We start from the raw sequence: 18,936 nt of genomic DNA, 5'->3' as shown, positions 1-18,936 counted from the left end.
AAAAAATAACTTGCTGCTTGTTTAAACTACTTATTTAAAATGAGTTGAAACAACACATTTCTTATGTTTTTTGGGACAACTTAATTGGTTTATGTTCAATTCACTTAAATTTGCAAAAAAAATATTGAGTTAACTTAATCGATTTGTGTTGAGACAACATTTAGGATTTGTGTGGAGCCCAGCATTTTTACAGTGTTGTTTGCATTAAGTTTTTTTTTTCAACGAACTGAACAAATTTTCTAAGAAAAAAACAAATCTTCCAGGTTTTCCACCATGAAACTCACTCACTGCTGATTCTGGAGGGTCTCCTCACCCCTCCGCCCCGGCGGCGCGCCTGCGTCACTGAGCCTCCCGCACCGTTATGTCATTAGCATAGGGAGTGGACTATAAAAACCAGCCGAACCTCCGCAGTACCCCCGTTTGCTCTGGACAGACAGGGAGCGACGTTTAGACTTCAACAATAACCCGCAAACTAAAGGATTACAATGGCCAGCCGAACAAGCACATCTTCCTATAAAAGGATGTTCGGCGGGGAGCGTCCCGCAGCGGCCCGGTCCAATTTCTCCAGCCGGCAGTACAGCAGCCCAGTGCGCGTCTCCTCCTCGCGTACGTCCTACAGCTACAGCAGCGCGCCTCCATCCGTGTACGCGAGTAAAGGCGCGAGAGTGCGCTCCGGTGCGCCCCTGCCCAGACTCGCCACCGACACTCTGGATTTCGGGCTCGCCGAGGCCATAAACACCGAGTTTAAAGCCAACCGGACCAATGAGAAAGCGGAGATGCAGCACCTTAACGACCGGTTCGCCAGTTACATAGACAAAGTGCGCTTTCTAGAGCAGCAGAACAAGATCCTGATCGCGGAGCTGGAGCAGCTGCGGGGAAAAGGAGCGTCCCGGGTCGGTGATCTGTACGAGGATGAGATGCGGGAGCTGCGGAGACAGGTGGATCAGCTGACAGGGGAGAAGAGCAGGGTGGAGGTGGACCGGGATAACCTAGGGGAGGACATCGAGCGCCTCAAGGAGAGGTCTGTCCTGACACTATTACTGTCTAAAAACTTACAACATAGCCTAAAGTGTTTAATATCCTGCAGGCGCACATAATATTATGTTTTATGTTTTGTTTACATTATATTATGCTAACCTAATGTGCATTTAAAAGGTTAACAGTTGAAAAAACAGTTGAAAAATCTTTTATTTATTTATTTATTTATTTATTTTACTTAGCCTATAGGCAAGTCATAAATAACTAAATGAAACTTTACTCATAAATATAAATATTATTATTATAAATTTATTTTTATTATTGTGTTTATTGTTCCCCAGTCCTTTTTGGATCCCAAACATTTTGGTGAAAAGTTCTTCAAAAAACTATTTTTAAAACAATTTCATAGAATTTCGAGAACCTTTTTCCACTGTAAAGAAGCTGCTGTGAAATTAAAAGGTTCCATTAATGTAAAGGTTCTTTATGAAACTTTCGATGCCAATAAAAGGATTTTTAGGCATAAACAGTGCTCAGCATATATAAGTTCACCCCTCACAAATCTCTCTTTTAAAGTCATATTTTTAACAGGAAGCTATACAGTAATATATTTGTGCATATCCATTAGATTAGCCCTGTACTGAACCAAATCCGGAGCTTATCTAACAAAATAACTTACGATAACGGTCCAAAAACTAGTACACCCAAATTTATGTTAGAAAAATATTAAATACAAATTTAAAAAAGAGGAAAAATCAAGAGAAGCAAAAAAATAGAAAAATTTAGTTGAAATTTTGTAGGTTGTCATTTTGTTTTTGCAATATTTAGCTTGAATTGAATTGTATTATCTTTCAATTTCTAAATGTTTGGTGACTAAAATATTATTTTAATAAATATATTTGCTTAATAAATCTGTTTTGTTTAAATGCACCAAAATACATTGCCTATATTCACTGAGAAAGGATGCTTAAATTTACATTTGCTATAATTTAACAATGCATTATAAAATGCTTTGTAAAATTAATGATTCATTTATGAATACTTCATTTAAATTTAAATGTATAGGCAATCATTTATGTTCGTTATAAAATAATAAAACATTTAGCATAGTCTATCAATTGTGCAATGGTGTAATCTTCATAACAGTATGATTAAAATAAAAAAGTATGATAAAATATTCATTCATTTTCTTTTCGGCTTAGTCCCTTTATAATAAAATATACTGCAAAAATATCCTATTTATAACCTGTGAAATAATTACATATATTACAAATTTTTGCTTAATACAGAGATTTTACATTTGTTAAGACATTTTTCATTAAATATGATCACATATTGTTTATAATCTCATTGATAAAACCAAATAATTTAAAACAGGAACCATTTTAAATAACATAAAAATGAATAATACCGAATCATCTTATTGTCTTGATTAAAAAAAATTAATTTTAAAACATTTTTCACAGTGCAAAATAATAGCAGGTTGTATTTCTTGTGGCACAAACCTCTTTCATAAACCTTTTTCTAACATTATAAAATAAAAAAACAACCATCATTGCTTTATCTTTTGATACAGTAAATTAAAATAAACTGATTACATTTACTACTACAGATTTTTTTCCACTGTGTGATACTCCAGTGTCTGTGAACACGAGGCTGTTTTTCTAATAAAGGGTGTGGCTCTGCTTAAATATGCATCTCATTTCCAGACTTCAAGAAGAGATGCTTCAAAGAGAAGATGCTGAGAACAGCCTCAGGAGCTTCAGACAGGTACATCCGCTTATTTTCACAGTACAAAATCACCACAAACAATTATTTTGACGTGCATTTTTGTCATTCTTGAACCTGACGTTTGATTGAGTGCAAACAAAGCCACTATTACGCTGGGATCAGTTAACAGTCGGTCCAGTCAGTGTTTGCAAGACAAGTCTTATTGTGAGCGCACAATAAAAGGGTCAGCGCAGGCCTGGTCAAGCTGCCCTCTTGTCCAGCATCAGATTTAGACACACACGCTGCTGAAAACAAAGCTTTGTCTGAGAGCCGGCTGGACGTTCATGACAAAGCAAACTGTTGTGCGGGTGGGAGGAGACAGCGTTAACTAGGGGACATTGGTGACTTATGGAGGACGCAGAGAAGAGGATGTGTGTGTGTGTGTGTGTGTGTGTGTGTGTGTGTGCGTGTGTGTGTGTGTGTGTGCGTGTGTGTGTTTTGTGTGTGTGTGTGTGTGTGTGTGTGTGTGTGTGTGTGTGTGTGTGTGTGTGTGTGTGTGTGTGTGTGTGTTTTAAAGAGTATCTGCCACCAACAGCTGCAGCTCAACAAATTACTAGCAGTGAGCGAGCTATTGTTATTCAATGGTTAAGTTAAATTTACAAACAATCAAAGATGAAATTATTAAACCTGCAAAATTTTTTAAAATACTTACTTCAAATATTTATCAGAGCAAGGACATTTTTACAGTATTACTATTTCCTATTATATGTCTCTTCATGAGAAAGTCTTATTTACATTAGTTTCTTTTATTTTACACTGTGTATTATAAGAGCATGTGGAGTTTATTTTGGGACGAATCTCCTTTATAAACTTTTTTTCTAACATAATAAGGTAAAAAAAACAACAACAAACCTTTCTTTATTTCATTTAATTTTCTATCTAAATTCAACTTAACTATAGCGAATTGTAAACAATACTACTGAATTGATTTTCAATTGAATAACAGTAACAGAATATATACAGGAATCAGAGAGTGGAATTTGATACCTTTCAAGCCTTTTTTTAAGACTATTTCCCTACATTTTAAGACCTTATAATCACTTTTCAACCAGAAACACTGGCAAGATTTTAACCTACGGTGTATTTATTAAATATTACTGTAAGAAATTAATCCAAAACATTATTCAAATACTGAATAAAAATCTATTAAATCTAGCTAATTGAGCAGGTTGGCGCCTATACAGAAACAATGGTGTTACTGTAGTAAACAAAGCAGCATGATGTCAAATCTAGCAAGATTTTATTAATTTCATAAACTACACAGCATCCTGATATTCACAGATTTAATTCAGGCTAACTTTAGCATACAAAAAGATAGAAAATTGAATACCTTGCAAAATAGCATTTAAGACTTTTTAAGGGCCTCAAATTCCTCCATGTTGATTTATCAAATTTTAATACTATTTATACCTCACAGACACCCTCAATAAAACTGAATTGACTTTACCAGAGCAAGGACATTTTTCTGTTTTTTTCTATTATATTTTTCTTCAGGAGCTTCATTCATTCATTTTCCTTCGACTTGGTCTCTATTTCAGAGGTTGCCACAGCCGAATGAACCAGCAACTATTCCAGCATATGTTATATATGCAGCGGATGCCCTTCCAGCTGCAACCCAGCACTGGAAAACACCCATACACACTCACTCACACTCATAGTCATACACTATGGCCAAGTTAGTTTATTCAATTCATATAGCACATGTTTTTGGACTTGTGGGGGAAACCGGAGCACACGGAGGAAACTCACACCAACAGGAGGAAAACTCCACACAACAATGCCAACTGGCCCAGCTGGGACTCGAACCAGCATCCTTTTTGCTGTGAGGCGATTGTGCTACCCACTGAGCCACCCTGCAGCCCTTTTAGTTTGCCTGTAATAAAAAAAATGAATTAATTATTGTATAAACTGACAAAATTATGACATGTGTGCCTAATTAGACCAACTTGCCTAGTTATACTAATTAGCCTAGACAGGTTAAACTTAATTAGCCTTTAAGTTGTATTTTAAGCTTAATAGTGTCTTGCAAAATAACAAAAAAAATATCATGTGCTGTCATCATGGTAAAGACAAAAAAAAAAGTTATTAAATCTATTATGTAATAATTTTGTGCTAATAATTTTGTCTTGGGCGATGCGGTGGCGCAATCGCCTCACAGCAAGAAGGTTGAGCCTGAGCTGGGTCAGTTGGGATTTCTGTGTGGAGTTTGTATGTTCTCCCTGTGTTCGCGTGGGTTTCCTTCCGTTGCTCCGGTTTCCCCCACAAGTCCACATACGTGGTATAGGTGAATTGGGTTAGCTAAGTTGGCAGTAGTGTATGTGTGTGATTGAGTGTGTATGGGTGTGATTCCCAGTGATGGGTTGCAGCTAAAAGGGCATCCGCTGCGTAAAAAGCATGCTGGATAAGTTGGCGGTTCATTCCGTTGTGGCGACCCCAGATTAATAAAGAATAAAGGGACTAAGCCGAAAAGAAAATGAATGAATAAATGTATGAATTTTGTCTGCAACTGTTTACAATATTGTTCAGAACTTTAGGTTGGTAAGATTTGTTCTTCCGAAATGACCGAAAGACATCTGCAGTGTTGTTTTGATTTCAATTGAATGTTTATTTTTCTATATTAAAGAATGCTATAAAATAATCAACACAACTTTCACAAAAAATAAGTTTTCCAAAATGTATAATATTTGTAAAAAAATTCTTACAAATCATCATTTTGGATTTTGACTGATTTCTGATGATTGTGTGACTGATGATAAAGAAGCTAAAAATTCATATAAATGCAGCCATTTTGAGCTTAAGTGACATCTTTAAAAACCTTAACAGACATCCCCTAAATCTTTCAACCATATTGTATGATAACAAAGCCAGTTTCCACCACAGGATTATAAAAAAGGTCATTTTGACTTTTTTAAAAATAAGTTTATGTAAATATGTGTATGTTTAAGAAATGCAAAACTTTATGTTTATTCATGTACAGTTGATATTAAATCTCCTGAATTATTAGCTCCTCTGTTTATTTTTTCCCCAATTTCTGTTTAACGGAGAGCAGATTTTTTTCAACACATTTCTAAACATGATAGTTTTAATAACTCATCTCTAATTCTGATTTATTTTATCTTTACCATGATGACAGTAAATAATATTTGACTAGATATTTTTCAAGACACTTCTATGCAGCTTAAAATGACATTTAAAGGCTTAATTAGGTTAATTAGGTGAGCTAGGCAGGTTAGGGTAATTAGTATGTATAATGATGGTTTGTTCTGTAGAAACATACTGTTTTCACATACTGTGAAAATTTTCTTGCTCTGGTAAACATAGAAGAAAAAATAAATAAAAACAATAAAAAAAATTAAAAGGGGGCTAATAATTCTGACTTCAACTGTATATCAATATCTATACACTGTAAAAAAAATAAAGACAAAAAGTTGACAACAAATATTTTTGTGTTGCTTTAACTTATTGAAATACAGTTTCAAAATGTTGGGATCCACACAGTTCCTTCATGTTTTCCCAACATAAACCAATTACGTTAGCTTAATCATTTTTGCAAATTTGAGTGGATTGAACATAAAACAATTAGGTTATCCCCCCCCCCAAAAAAATGTGTTGTTTCAACTAATTTTAAATACAGTAAATAGCTTGAACAAGCAGCAAAAGTCATTTTTGAGTGTAAGTTTATCAGGTTTCAACTAGTTTTCAACTTCAGCTTTAATTAAAGTTACACAAAGTTTAACTTAATATTTCTTGTCAGCAAGATTGATGTAAGTTGAGATGACTAGAAAAGTTGAGGCAGCAAGATATTTTTTTAATAGTAGTTACAGTAGGAGGGTGACGCAGTGGCGCAGTAGGTAGGGCTGTTGTCTCACAGCAAGAAGTCAGTTGGCATTTCTGTGTGGAGTTTGCATGTTCTCCCTGCATTCACGTGGGTTTCCTTCAGGTGCTTCGGTTTGACATGCGGTACAGGTGAATTATGAAGGTTATATTGTCCATAGTGTGAGTGAGTGTGTATGGATGTTTCCCAGAGATGGGTTGCGGCTCGAAGGGCATCTGCTGCGTAAAACATGTGCGGGATAAGTTGGCGGTTCATTCCGCTGTGGTGACCCCGGATTAATAAAGGGACTAAGCCGAAAAGAAAATGAATGAATGAGTTTGGAATGGAGGACTGGAATGCAAAGACTTTAGACTTACTTGTGACTTGCAAACATGCCCTCATATCTCTGGTAACTACCTGCAAAACAACATTTTAAGGGGATAAATCTTTTAGGTATAGACTCAAAGAAAGCTAATATCTATAATATGTGAATATTCTCCATGTGCTTCACCCACAGGATGTTGATAACGCCTCTTTGGCTCGTCTGGACCTGGAGAGAAAAGTAGAGTCCCTGCAAGAAGAGATCGCTTTCTTGAAGAAGCTTCACGATGAGGTATTGAACCATCTAAAGAGAGAAACATCAAAACTGACATCTTATGAATGTAGCATTTGTTTCTTATTTACAGCAATAACACTGGATGCAAATTGAAATGTTTAGAATTTCCTCCTTGTAAGTCCTTAAAAGACCCCAACAAGTTCATGTTTATTTTAGAGTATCAATGAAGATCTCAGATTTGCCAATCAAAAAGAAGATATATTTATTTAAACAATCCCAATTCTTCAGGAGAAACATCTGAGACAAAAGCTGAGACTTAAAAAGCAACTATAAAAGAGCTGTGTGAGCAATAAAATGAATTCAATTCCCCCGGGCGATTCAGTCTTTCTGCTTACAGTCGTGGTTGTCTGGCTTACTGACACTTTTGTTGGGTTTGTTAATATCAGGGGATTGTCAAGCATTTGTGACCTGCTGCCATGGTGATTAAATGGGTCGTGGAAAAGGGTGTAATTCCAGCAGAAAAATAAAGCTGAGACATTGTTCCAGGATCAGGAAATGCATTAGTTCAAGGCTAAGAAACTATTTTTTTTAGAATCAAATATGTTTAGTTTATATTCAGCTAAAAAATAAACAAAAATATGTATAGTATAGAAACTATGCATAAAAATGTTGGGGTCTGTCTGATTTATTAAAAGAAAACATTTTTAAATATTTCCCAAGTGCTATTTCATAGATTGATGTTTATTTCTTAACACTTTTTTGATAACTAATTTTAATAACTCATTTTTAGTAACTAATTTCCTTTGTCTTTGCCATGATGACAGTACATCATAGTTATTTTAAACATACCAGTATTGAGCCTGAAGTGCAATTTAAAGGCTTAATTATGTTAATTAAACAAGTCATATACAAAAGTGTTTTGTTCTGTAGCCAATGAGAAAAAAAAACATTCTTAATGGGGCTAATAATATTAACCCTAACAGTTTTTACATAATAAAAACACAACCAAACCAATCTGAAAAGGTTAAATAAGGTTAATTGGGTTGACTAGGCAAGTTGACTTAATAGATTGAATAAAAATGCTAATAATACTGACCATAAAAATGTAAAAAAAATAAACTGTATTGCAAATAAACACTGCTGTTATGAATGTTTATTATTGATTAAATAATCCACTTGTAAACAAATATTTGATCAGGTAAACAACAGTTTGATCAATTTTCTCATTGAACTTGTAATAAATAACATTTTTAAATATTTTCAAACAGAAAACACTGACTGTATAATAAATTCTAAAAATATTTAGCAAATTACAGTATTTATTATGCGCAAATATTCATTTTTGGGTGAAGTATCCCTTTAATTTTGTAGCTTACACATGCACTACTTTCCTTTTATTTCTCCAAAGCCATTGACATAATTTTCCTTTCAGTTTTTTCCTTGCAGTATTTTCACTCCACCATATTCAAACTTTGATTGTACCTCAAACATTTCAACATACTGTAGGTCTCCAACTACAAATCTGTATTGTTAAAGTCATATTTTCCCCACAGGAACTTGCTGAGATGCAGATCCAGATGCAGGAGCAGCATGTGCAGATCGATATGGAAGTGGCCAAACCTGACCTGACCGCCGCTCTGAAAGACGTCCGGCAGCAGTACGAGACTCTGGCCTCCAGAAACCTGCAGGAGTCTGAGGATTGGTACAAATCCAAGGTCAGTAACTACACTGAAAAAAATGATTAATTGGATTTACTGGTTGCTAAAACGATTTATATGGGCTGAATTTAAACAAACAAATTAAATTTAGTAATGTTTAATGTAATATGTTTGCTTCCATTGAGCCCATATAACTTGTTTGCAACCACTTACCTTAAAAAAACCTGAGTAAATGAATCATTTGTGTATTGCTCTAAACAGCCATTTTTGATCCCAGTTGATTTACTTGCTACTTAAAGGGTTAGTTCGGCCAAAAAAAAAGATCATCATTTGATAACCCTTCACTTGTTTCAAACCTGTTCGAGATTCTTTCCTCTGTTGAACACACACAAAAAAAGATATTTGGAAGAATGTTGACAGCCAGCAGCCATTGACTTCCATGGAAATAGTTTTTACTTCAATGGAAGTCAATAGTTACAGGTTTCCAACATTTTTCAAAGTGACTTATTTTATGTTCAATGGAAAAAGAAACTTACAATATAGGTATGGAATCACTTGCAAATGAATTGTGAGTAAATTTAAATTTTTAGGTTGAACTATCCCTTTAACTTGATAGCTTACACACTAAATACTTTGCTTTCATTTCTCCAAGTAAAGTTTGGTAGAAACTTCAATAAACACCATTGTAGTAATAAATTAATTGACAAATAGATTCCTTTCAGTTTTTTACAGATGTAAAAAGAGGCAATAAATAAGTAGAAACGTGGATATCAATGACTTCTGATTTTCCAACATTCACTAAAATATCTTCTCTTGTGTACATCAGAAAAAAGAAACTCATAAAGGTTTGGAACCACTTGAGGGAGAGTTAATGCTGAGTAAATCTTTATTTATTAAGTAAACAAAGGTAAAATTCTAAACTAATTGTGTAAACGTGGTCCCCATGCTAAAGTGTTTCCAAAATAATAATTATATATAAGTCAAAGAGTATCAGAAAGAGTTTGGTAACCCATATTCTTCAAAATATATTTCTTCGAGGCAAATAAATGGCAAGATTTTCATTATTGGGTGAACTATCCCTTTAAATGAAAATGAAAACTATTTCCTTGCCCTCAAGTGAAAATGTTTCTTTATTCTGTTAAACAAAAAAGAAGATATTTTGAAGCACCAGCAACCATAGACCTCCATAGTAGGAAAGACAAACATCATGGAAGTTAATGGTTACAGGTTTTCAACGTCTTCAAAATATCTTCTTTTGTGTTCAACAGAAGAAAGAAACCCAGTCAGGTCTGTGACAAGTGTATAATGATTACATGATGACAGAACTTTCATTTTTGGGTGCACTTTACCTTTAAATGAAAATGAAGACTATTTCTTTGCCCTCAAGTGGTTAGAAAAAAATGTTCCAAGTTTCTTTATTCTGTTAAACAAAAAAGAAGATATTTTGAAGCACCAGTAACCATAGACTTCCATAGTAGGAAAGACAAACACCATGGAAGTTAATGGTTACAGGTTTTCAACGTCTTCAAAATATCTCCTTTTGTGTTCAACAGAAGAAAGAAACCCAGTCAGGTCAGTGACAAGTGTATAATGATTACATGATGACAGAACTTTTATTTGTGGGTGCACTTTACCTTTAAAGGGACGGTTGAACAATCCAACAAAGGCTCATTTAGCATTTTTACAAACTGAAGTGTTGCTAATCTGTTAAGTCAATGTTAGATGTTTCAGAAATGAGTTCGATTTATCTCAAGATCAACTCTTACAAACAGCAGATGGTGGACGTGTGGAATAATAGAATCCATCTGCCCCTCTCTCTCAGTATTGATCAGACTAATGGAGCGATTGATCTTTTAGCAGTAGTCCAGATCTTCAAATATCAAACTAGCATAATCATCTGTGTCGTCCAGTTGTTAGAAACTGAACACAATAGCCAGAGAGGCAGATGGAGCTTTATTTTCTCTCTTGGCGTTTCTTTGTAGTTTGCTGACCTGTCAGAAGCTGCTGCCCGAAACAATGAAGCTATCCGTCTGGCCAAACAGGAGGCCAATGATTACCGTCGCCAGCTTCAGGCTCTCACTTGTGACTTGGAAGCTCTTAAAGGAACGGTGAGGACTGGGAAATTACATTTATTTAAATGCATCATAAATGTAATCAGAAAGAAAAGAGAAAGAAGAATTTTTTTTAATACAAATATATATATATAAATAATTAATAACATTTTAGTATCACTAGATCCTCTTTTAGTAATATATATTTAGAATATTTTTAATTAATATATTTTATTTTTCTCTTTTATATAATTTTTTATTAAAAAGTCATTTAAATGCTTTAAAAATGTATTATTTTAATTTAATTAGTATGTATTTTATTAGCATTTATTCTACTGTATTAGTATTTAATTTATTATGCTTTAGTGTAGCAAAACTGGATTTTAAAATTTTATATTTATTTTTATGCTTTTTTATTATCTATTAATAGTTATTGTTGTATTTTAGTCATTTGATTTCATGATAGCATTTTAATATCATTCAGATGACCTTTTGTTTTAGATACTTTATTTTATATCTTATTTCAGTATATATTTAACAATATATTTTATATTTAAATTTGATTTATTATATTTCATTTCAGATGATACTTTATTTTACATTTTAATATATAATATGTTTTATTTTTTTAAATAATGTATTTTATTTTTTATCTTTATATATTTTTATAGGAATTTTTTATTCTTTAAACATTTTTACTATTCTACTTTGTTATTTAATTGACTATGTTTAAGTTTAGCAAAAGAGGATTTTAGTAATATTTTATATTTATTCTTATGTTTTTTTCTATTATTTAATATAGTATTTTAGTTATTTCATTCCATAATAGATCTTAAGTATTTTATATTTATAATATTTATAGAAAATTAAATAATAAAACATTAAATTACAAATTTTCTCTGTAGTTCTGAAGTCATTTTAATGCTTTAAAATGTTTATTTACTGTTGAAATTATTTTAACGTAATTAGTATGTATTTTATTAGCATTTAATTTACTTTATTTTACTATGTTAGTATTTAATTTACTATACTTAACAAAACAGGATTTTAGTAACATTTTTATAAATGTTTTTCTGTTATTTATTATAGTTATTGACATAGTATTTTAGTCATTTCATTTCATGATAGCACTTTAGTATCATTCAGATGAACTTTTAGTATTTTATATTTAGATTTTGAATTTTTTTAAATAATATATTTAATTTTTTACCTTTATATTATATATTTGAAGTCATTTTAATGCTTTGAAAATGTTTATATACTTTTAAAATTATTTTTATGTAATTAGTGTGTATTTAATTTATTTTATTCTACTTTATTAGCATTTAATTTACTATGTTTTAGTTTCGCAAAACTGGATTTTAGTAATATTTGATATTTATTTTAATGTCTTCTCTATTATTTATTAGCACTTTAGTATCATTCAGATGATCTTTTAGTATTTTATGTTTAAAATATTTTAAATTTGTTTTACATCAATGTATTTTATTTTTATTTTCATATATTATTTTCTGTTGTTTTGAAGTAATTTTAATGCTTTAATAAGTTTATATATATATATATATATATATATATATATATATATATATATATATATATATATATATATATATATATATATATATATTTCATTATTTTAATTTAATTAGTATTTTTTTAGTATTTAATTTACTTTATTCGACTTTATTATTATATAATTTATCATGTTTTAGTTTAGCAAAACAAGATTTTAGTCATATTTTTACATTTAATGTTATGTTTTTTCTAATAGTAGTTATTAATGTAGTTTTTTAGTCATTTCATTTCATGATAGCACTTTAATATCATTCAGATGATCTTTTATCATCATGATCTTTTAATTTTTTTTATTAATATATCATATTTTTATCTTCATGTGTTCTTTTCTGTAGTTTTGAAGTCATTTTAATGCTTTAAAAATGTTTATATACTTTTAAAATTGTAGTATTTCATTTACTGTTTTAGTTAACAGGATTTTAGTCATTTTTTTTCATTTATTTTGATGTTTTTTTTAATAATAGTTATTAATGTAGTATTTTTAGTCATTTCATGTGTACTTTTAGTTATATTACTACATGAAGTTTAACTAAACGCAAATGAGAAATGTTGACTGGCTAAAACAGAATATTTAATATTTTGTTAGTTTTGAGTATATATGACATAACAGTATTTAATTTAATTTTAGTAATTATAAATATTTTTAATAGTTTATATAGTTTAGTCATCTCAATAATATTTTAATACATTCCAAATACTTACTGATTATATGCAAAAAAAAAATCTTAGTAAAGTTTAAAAAAGTTTTAAAAAGCTTTAAAAAACATTTTGTTTTTAGCGATTTTTATTTGATTTGTACTTTCAATTTCAAGAAACAATATTATAGACTATAACAACCCTTAAATTATGGCTACTCACATTGCATATCATTGCGTTTATGATTTCAGAACGAGTCTCTGGAGCGTCAGATGAGAGAACTAGAGGACAGCTTCTCCATGGAGGCGTCTGGTTATCAGGACACCATTGGCCGTCTGGAGGACGACATTCGTAATATGAAGGATGAGATGGCACGTCATCTGCGGGAATACCAGGATCTGCTGAATGTCAAAATGGCCCTGGATATTGAGATCGCCACGTACAGGAAGCTGCTGGAAGGAGAAGAAAGCAGGTAATATTTAGCTTTTTCAAATGCGAGGTCAAATGCGAGGCATCCCATTTCGACATCCCCATTAAATGCAACACTGATTTTGTATACATGTAAAGCATATTAAATACACTAAATGTCTACAATAATAAAAAAAAAAAAATCAAAATGCAAGTCTAAATATATGCTAATCAATGTAGCATTTAATATATATATATATATATATATATATATATATATATATATATATATATATATATATATATATATATATATGTATATATATATATATATATATATATATATATATATATATATATATATATATGTATATATATATATATATATATATATATATATATATATATATATATATATATATATATATATATATATATATATATATATATATATATATATATATATATATGAAAAATTGAGCATATTCAATTTTATTTTAAAGGATTTAAAACATCCTGGTGGCACATGGTTAAACAGTTTGAAGATTAATGGAAAAGTATAAAGATTTAATAAAGTATATAAAATAATAATATTTTAATAAGGATAAAGATTAAGACAAAAATTACTATAAAAAATAGATAACAAATATTTTATTGTGGTTTTTATACATAATTACATAAAATACATAAAGACATAAAGCATATTAAATGCAAGTAAAAGACCCCCCCCCAAAAAAAATAGATAAATTTTAAATCTAAATATATGTAAAGCATATCTAAATAATGGAATTATATGTTACTTGATGGAAATATATTCAATCAAATAAAAGCACATGTTGACCTGTACCTGTAAATATGAGGAATGATTGAGCATATTTAATGTTATTTTAAATGATTAAAAACATCTTGCTGACATGTTTAAAGGATAATGGCAAAGTGTAAAAATTGAATGAAGAAAATTCAAAGTACTGTCCTTAACAATAATTACATATATGTATTTGAATGTGGTTTTATACATAATTTCTGTTTCTGTCATAATTTTTCTGTAGGATCACCTCACCATTTCCCAACTTTTCATCATTAAGCCTGCGAGGTACAGTATGCTTTACATCATCCTTATGAATGTGAGGAAAACAACTCTCAATGCAAAATGTATTACAACTAACCATAACATCATGCAGGAAGATTACAGTGAATAGATATGCTTGTCAACGTTTGAATGGTGAAGCGATTTTTAATAAACATGATCTGAAAATCAAACCATAGCAAACGGAAATGCATTTAGATGCCAAAACTATTCATATTAATAATAGTTTGCAGTACATCACATTGCAGTGCAATAACCTTTAACAAATTTAGCTTTTTTTCCTATAATGAACAAACCCATTTTTGCTAGTTACAGTTTGCACAGATAATAATTTCATGTCATGTGACATTTTGTTAAAATAGCGAATGCATTTGCACCCAATTGTGTGCCAATGGACATGTTAGTTTAAAAAGGAGGCGTGTTAAGGCACATTGTTGGCATGTTGCTATTTTGAAGCAACTGAAATACACTGAACCATTGAACATCTACAGTAAAAGCTGTGATAGGTGGGTCCAAAATGCGCATAGAAGTTGCTTATTACACACACAGTGATCCACAGCAGTGCGGAATTATCTTTAAATACGAAAAATTAAAGGATTAAAATGTAAAAGATTGTTAATGCCTACATAAATATAAAATAAAAAATAAATATTAATAAGTATTAATATAAATATAAATACCGCTACCTCCTCTCATGCCTTTACCTCAGGAGCTTTGGTAGAATCCAGATTTTATGCTTGCATGCTTTTGCACTTTGTTTTGCACTTTGTGCACGAGCAGATCAAATTCAATTACAAAGTCTTCCATGTAAGTAACATGTTGTGTCATTGTGCAACCACAACTTGCTTTTAAAGGGAATGGGAGATAAGACTCTGATTGGTTTAATGCATATTATGCCCAATAGACATCAATAAGGAAAAACTTTTTAGACATACCTGTCAACCCTCCTACTTCCCCCCATATTTCCCATATTTCATATCCACAATAATTCTCACATATTTTACAATTCTATCCCACTATCATTCCGTAAAGGTATTTTACCGTATTTATCCGATATTTTTAATCTTTCTATGAAGGTTGGCAATACACATTAATGACCTGATCCTCCCTATTTGCAACCCATACCGCCGAACCACCAGGGGACGCCTCTTGCTCTTAAATGTGAATTTGTTCTGTGCTTGAAAACACTTTGAAATAAATATACAAATGGCAGGATTCCCTTCCTTTCCCTTCCTTTCTATTACAGTCATCGTTGTATCGTTGTACCGCGTATATGCAACTCCCAAACAGTCAGTTCATAGAAGATATATTAAAGAATGGAGAAAACCTGTAACCATTGACTTAACCATTCAGTAATTGTTTATGCTACCATTAATATCAATGGTTACAAGTTTCCAATATTCTTTCAAATTTTCCATTTAGGTGTGGGAAAAACAGTCTGCACAGTCGGCGCATGGTCTAAAAACATACCTGTCAACAATGGGATGTGATAATAAGGTATACCCTCCCAAAAAAAAAAAAAATACAAATGAATTCCCCAAATTACTAAATATGTTTACCTGAAGCGGTTTCATTGTAAATAAACAGTTGAAATGATCAGTAATATGTTTTCATTATTAATATTTACAAAGGATAGAATAAGTACACATTAGAAAAAGCTGCAAACAGTTTAGCTATTAAAATGAATAGCTATTATAAAGAAATTGAATCAAGATATCAAATCTCATTAACCTTTCTTCACTGTATAATTTCAACATTCTGATTAAAGAGCAGCTAATGAATCTCTAATTTCGATTTTTCACTTGATTACATTAAATAACTTAAAAATTTTCACTTTAAAAATGCACAGATCTACAATAAAAGCATTCGATTGCTTTATATGCTATTTTAAGACTAAATTTGTTGTATTTAAAAGAAAACCCAAGATCTGCATGTTTAGATGTTGTTGTTCTTCTTCTTCTTATTATTATTATGTGTATATGTCTGTTCAAACACAGACCCAAAACCCAGAGGGTCCACTTTCACTTAGCTTCAAACCACGTGTTCAGAATCCGTTTGGAAAACAGCACCGTTATATCAACAGTCTTCTGCGTATCTAGCAGTCACACACCAGTTTGGAACAAGTCAAGGCTGTGTAAATAATGGCAAAATTGTAGTTTTTGGGGTAAACCTTTAAAGGAAATTAGCATTAATATGATGAAATTACTCAATTCTGTCTGCAGAGTCCATGAAGGAAACCAGACCTATGATTGACAACCTGTCAAAAAAAGTGGTGATTAAGACCATTGAGACCAGAGACGGACATGTGAGTTGCATGACAATTCAATTTTCTTTTATATACAGATGAAGTCAAATTTATTCGCCCTCTGTGAAAGTTTTTTTTCTTTTTCAAATATTTCTCAAATGATGTTTAACAGAGTGAGGATTTTTTCACAGTAATTCCTATAATATTTTTTCTTCTGGAGAAAGTCTTATTTGTTCTATTTCTGCAAGAATAAAAGCCGTTTTTAATATTTTTAAACCGATTTTAAGGTCAATATCATTCGCAACATTTTTTTTCGATAGTCTACAGAACAAACCATCCTCATACAATGATTTGCCTAATTACCCTAACCTGCCTAGCTAACCTAATTAACCTAGTTTAAATGTCACTTTAAGCCGAATACTAGTATCTTGAAAAATGTCTAGTCAAATATTATGTTCTGCCATCATAGCAAAGATAAAATAATTCAGTTATCAGAAATGAGTCATTAAAACTATTAGGTTTAGAAATTTATTTTAAAAATCTTCCCTTGTTAAAACCGTTCTGTCTGGAAAAAAAAAATACAGGGGGGCTAATAAGTCAGGAGAGCTAATAATTCTGACTTCAACTGTATATATAGATAAAAATATTACATAAAATTTGACCCTTTTGACGTTTTGTCCGTTGCAGATAATTAACGAGTCCACCCAAAACGATGATCTGGAATGAGCTGCATGTGAACCTGAGGCACTGAAGATCCACGCTGGAATAAATTGAGAAGAATGAAGTTTCCTCTGTTGTTTCTGTTGAGAGTAAAAAAAAAGAAAAGAAAAGAAAAACAGCTTTAAAGTGCCTTCTTTGCATTGCCACATTAGAGCGGTCTGTTGTTAGAGCTGAAAGAAGATGTAGGCCACTGAGTAAACCAGCTTTATCCTGGGTTTATGTTTACCACGATGTCTGTAGTTTACACTGTCGAAGACCACAGCAATACTGCTTCAACTTTTTCTGTTTTGTATGATTATCACAAACGACCAAAAACTTGATGAGCTCACGTCTCCTGCACCATTAGACCAAACAACAAATTGACACAAATTCAATAAACCTTTTGAAAAATAAGCTGTGTTTGTCTTTAATTTCTTTTTACTAGGGTTTAGTATTTTTTACAGTACACTGCAAAAAAACAATTCATTAGATTTACTCAATTTTTAAGGTGAGTGGTTGCAAACAATTATTATATGGGCTGAATTTAAACAAACAAATTAAATTTAACATTACTTAATTTAATTAGTTTGTTTAAATTCAGCCCAAACAAGTTGGTAAATAAAATCCGATGAATAATTTATTACAGTGTAAAGTGTGGACCACAAAATCAGTAGAGGAGTCACATTTTTTAAACTTCCATTGGTGGATGGTTTGTTTTGATAAGGAAAAATTTGGCTGAGAGACGTTTTAATATATCTGGAATCTGAAACTCCAAAAAATAAAAATACTGAGAAAATCTCTTTTTAAATTTTTCTAAATTAAGTTCTTAGCAATGCATATTACTTTTGCATATTGCATATTACAAAACTTAAGTTTTGATATCATTAAGGTAGTGAATTTACCCAAAATGTATAATATCAACATGATGTTTACTTAATATTCTAATGATTTTTTGTATAAAAGAAAAACCTGTTTAATTTGTGGTTTGTCTTCAGTAATCATGTTTATTATTTTGGTGTTATTGGTGGTTAATTTTTATAAGGGTGGTGCCAAATTGATACTTTTGAAACGGTGCCAGTGCCTGAACCAACACTGTAAAAAATGCTGGGTTCCACACAATCGATTTGTGTTGGGACAACATGAAGGAATTAAGTTAACTTATTAGTTTTTACAAATTTAAGTGGATTGAACATTAAACAATTATGTTTTCCTAACAAAATCTCAAGAATTGTGTTTCAGCTCATTTTAAATAAGTAGTTTGTACAAGCAACATTTTTTGAGTGAATATTTGAAAATAAAAAGTCACAAAATGATTAATGATTAATAAATGGATTTTTTTAAAAATAAGAAAACATCTTTGAAACCTTTAAACACAACAACATGACACAAGTTTAAAATATACATCCATATAAAAATATAATTGAATAGAAATTGACATAAATTCAAAATAAAATCCAACACA

The 18,936-nt window shown here is 31.2% G+C and overlaps 1 protein-coding gene across 2 annotated transcripts; it reads left to right on the top strand.

The window, feature by feature from the left end:
• The first annotated feature begins 404 nt into the window (after positions 1–404).
• vim (vimentin) lies at positions 405–17,888 on the top strand. 2 transcript variants are annotated; one of them, XM_056450601.1, is made up of 9 exons: positions 406–1,021; positions 2,685–2,745; positions 7,077–7,172; positions 8,669–8,830; positions 10,756–10,881; positions 13,287–13,507; positions 14,493–14,536; positions 16,753–16,835; positions 17,463–17,888. In XM_056450601.1, the coding sequence occupies exons 1-9, from the start codon at positions 486–488 to the stop codon at positions 17,499–17,501; spliced, it is 1,368 nt and encodes a 455-aa protein (XP_056306576.1). In that variant the 5' UTR covers positions 406–485; the 3' UTR covers positions 17,502–17,888. The 2 variants fall into 2 exon arrangements, with proteins under 2 accessions (XP_056306577.1, XP_056306576.1); XM_056450602.1 differs by lacking the exon at positions 16,753–16,835 and having other exon boundaries at positions 405–1,021.
• Positions 17,889–18,936: the final 1,048 nt, after the last annotated feature.

This window comes from Danio aesculapii, chromosome 24 (genome assembly GCF_903798145.1).
Source record: "Danio aesculapii chromosome 24, fDanAes4.1, whole genome shotgun sequence".
NCBI lineage: Eukaryota > Metazoa > Chordata > Actinopteri > Cypriniformes > Danionidae > Danio > Danio aesculapii.
This window is presented reverse-complemented; position numbering and strand designations above follow the sequence as displayed.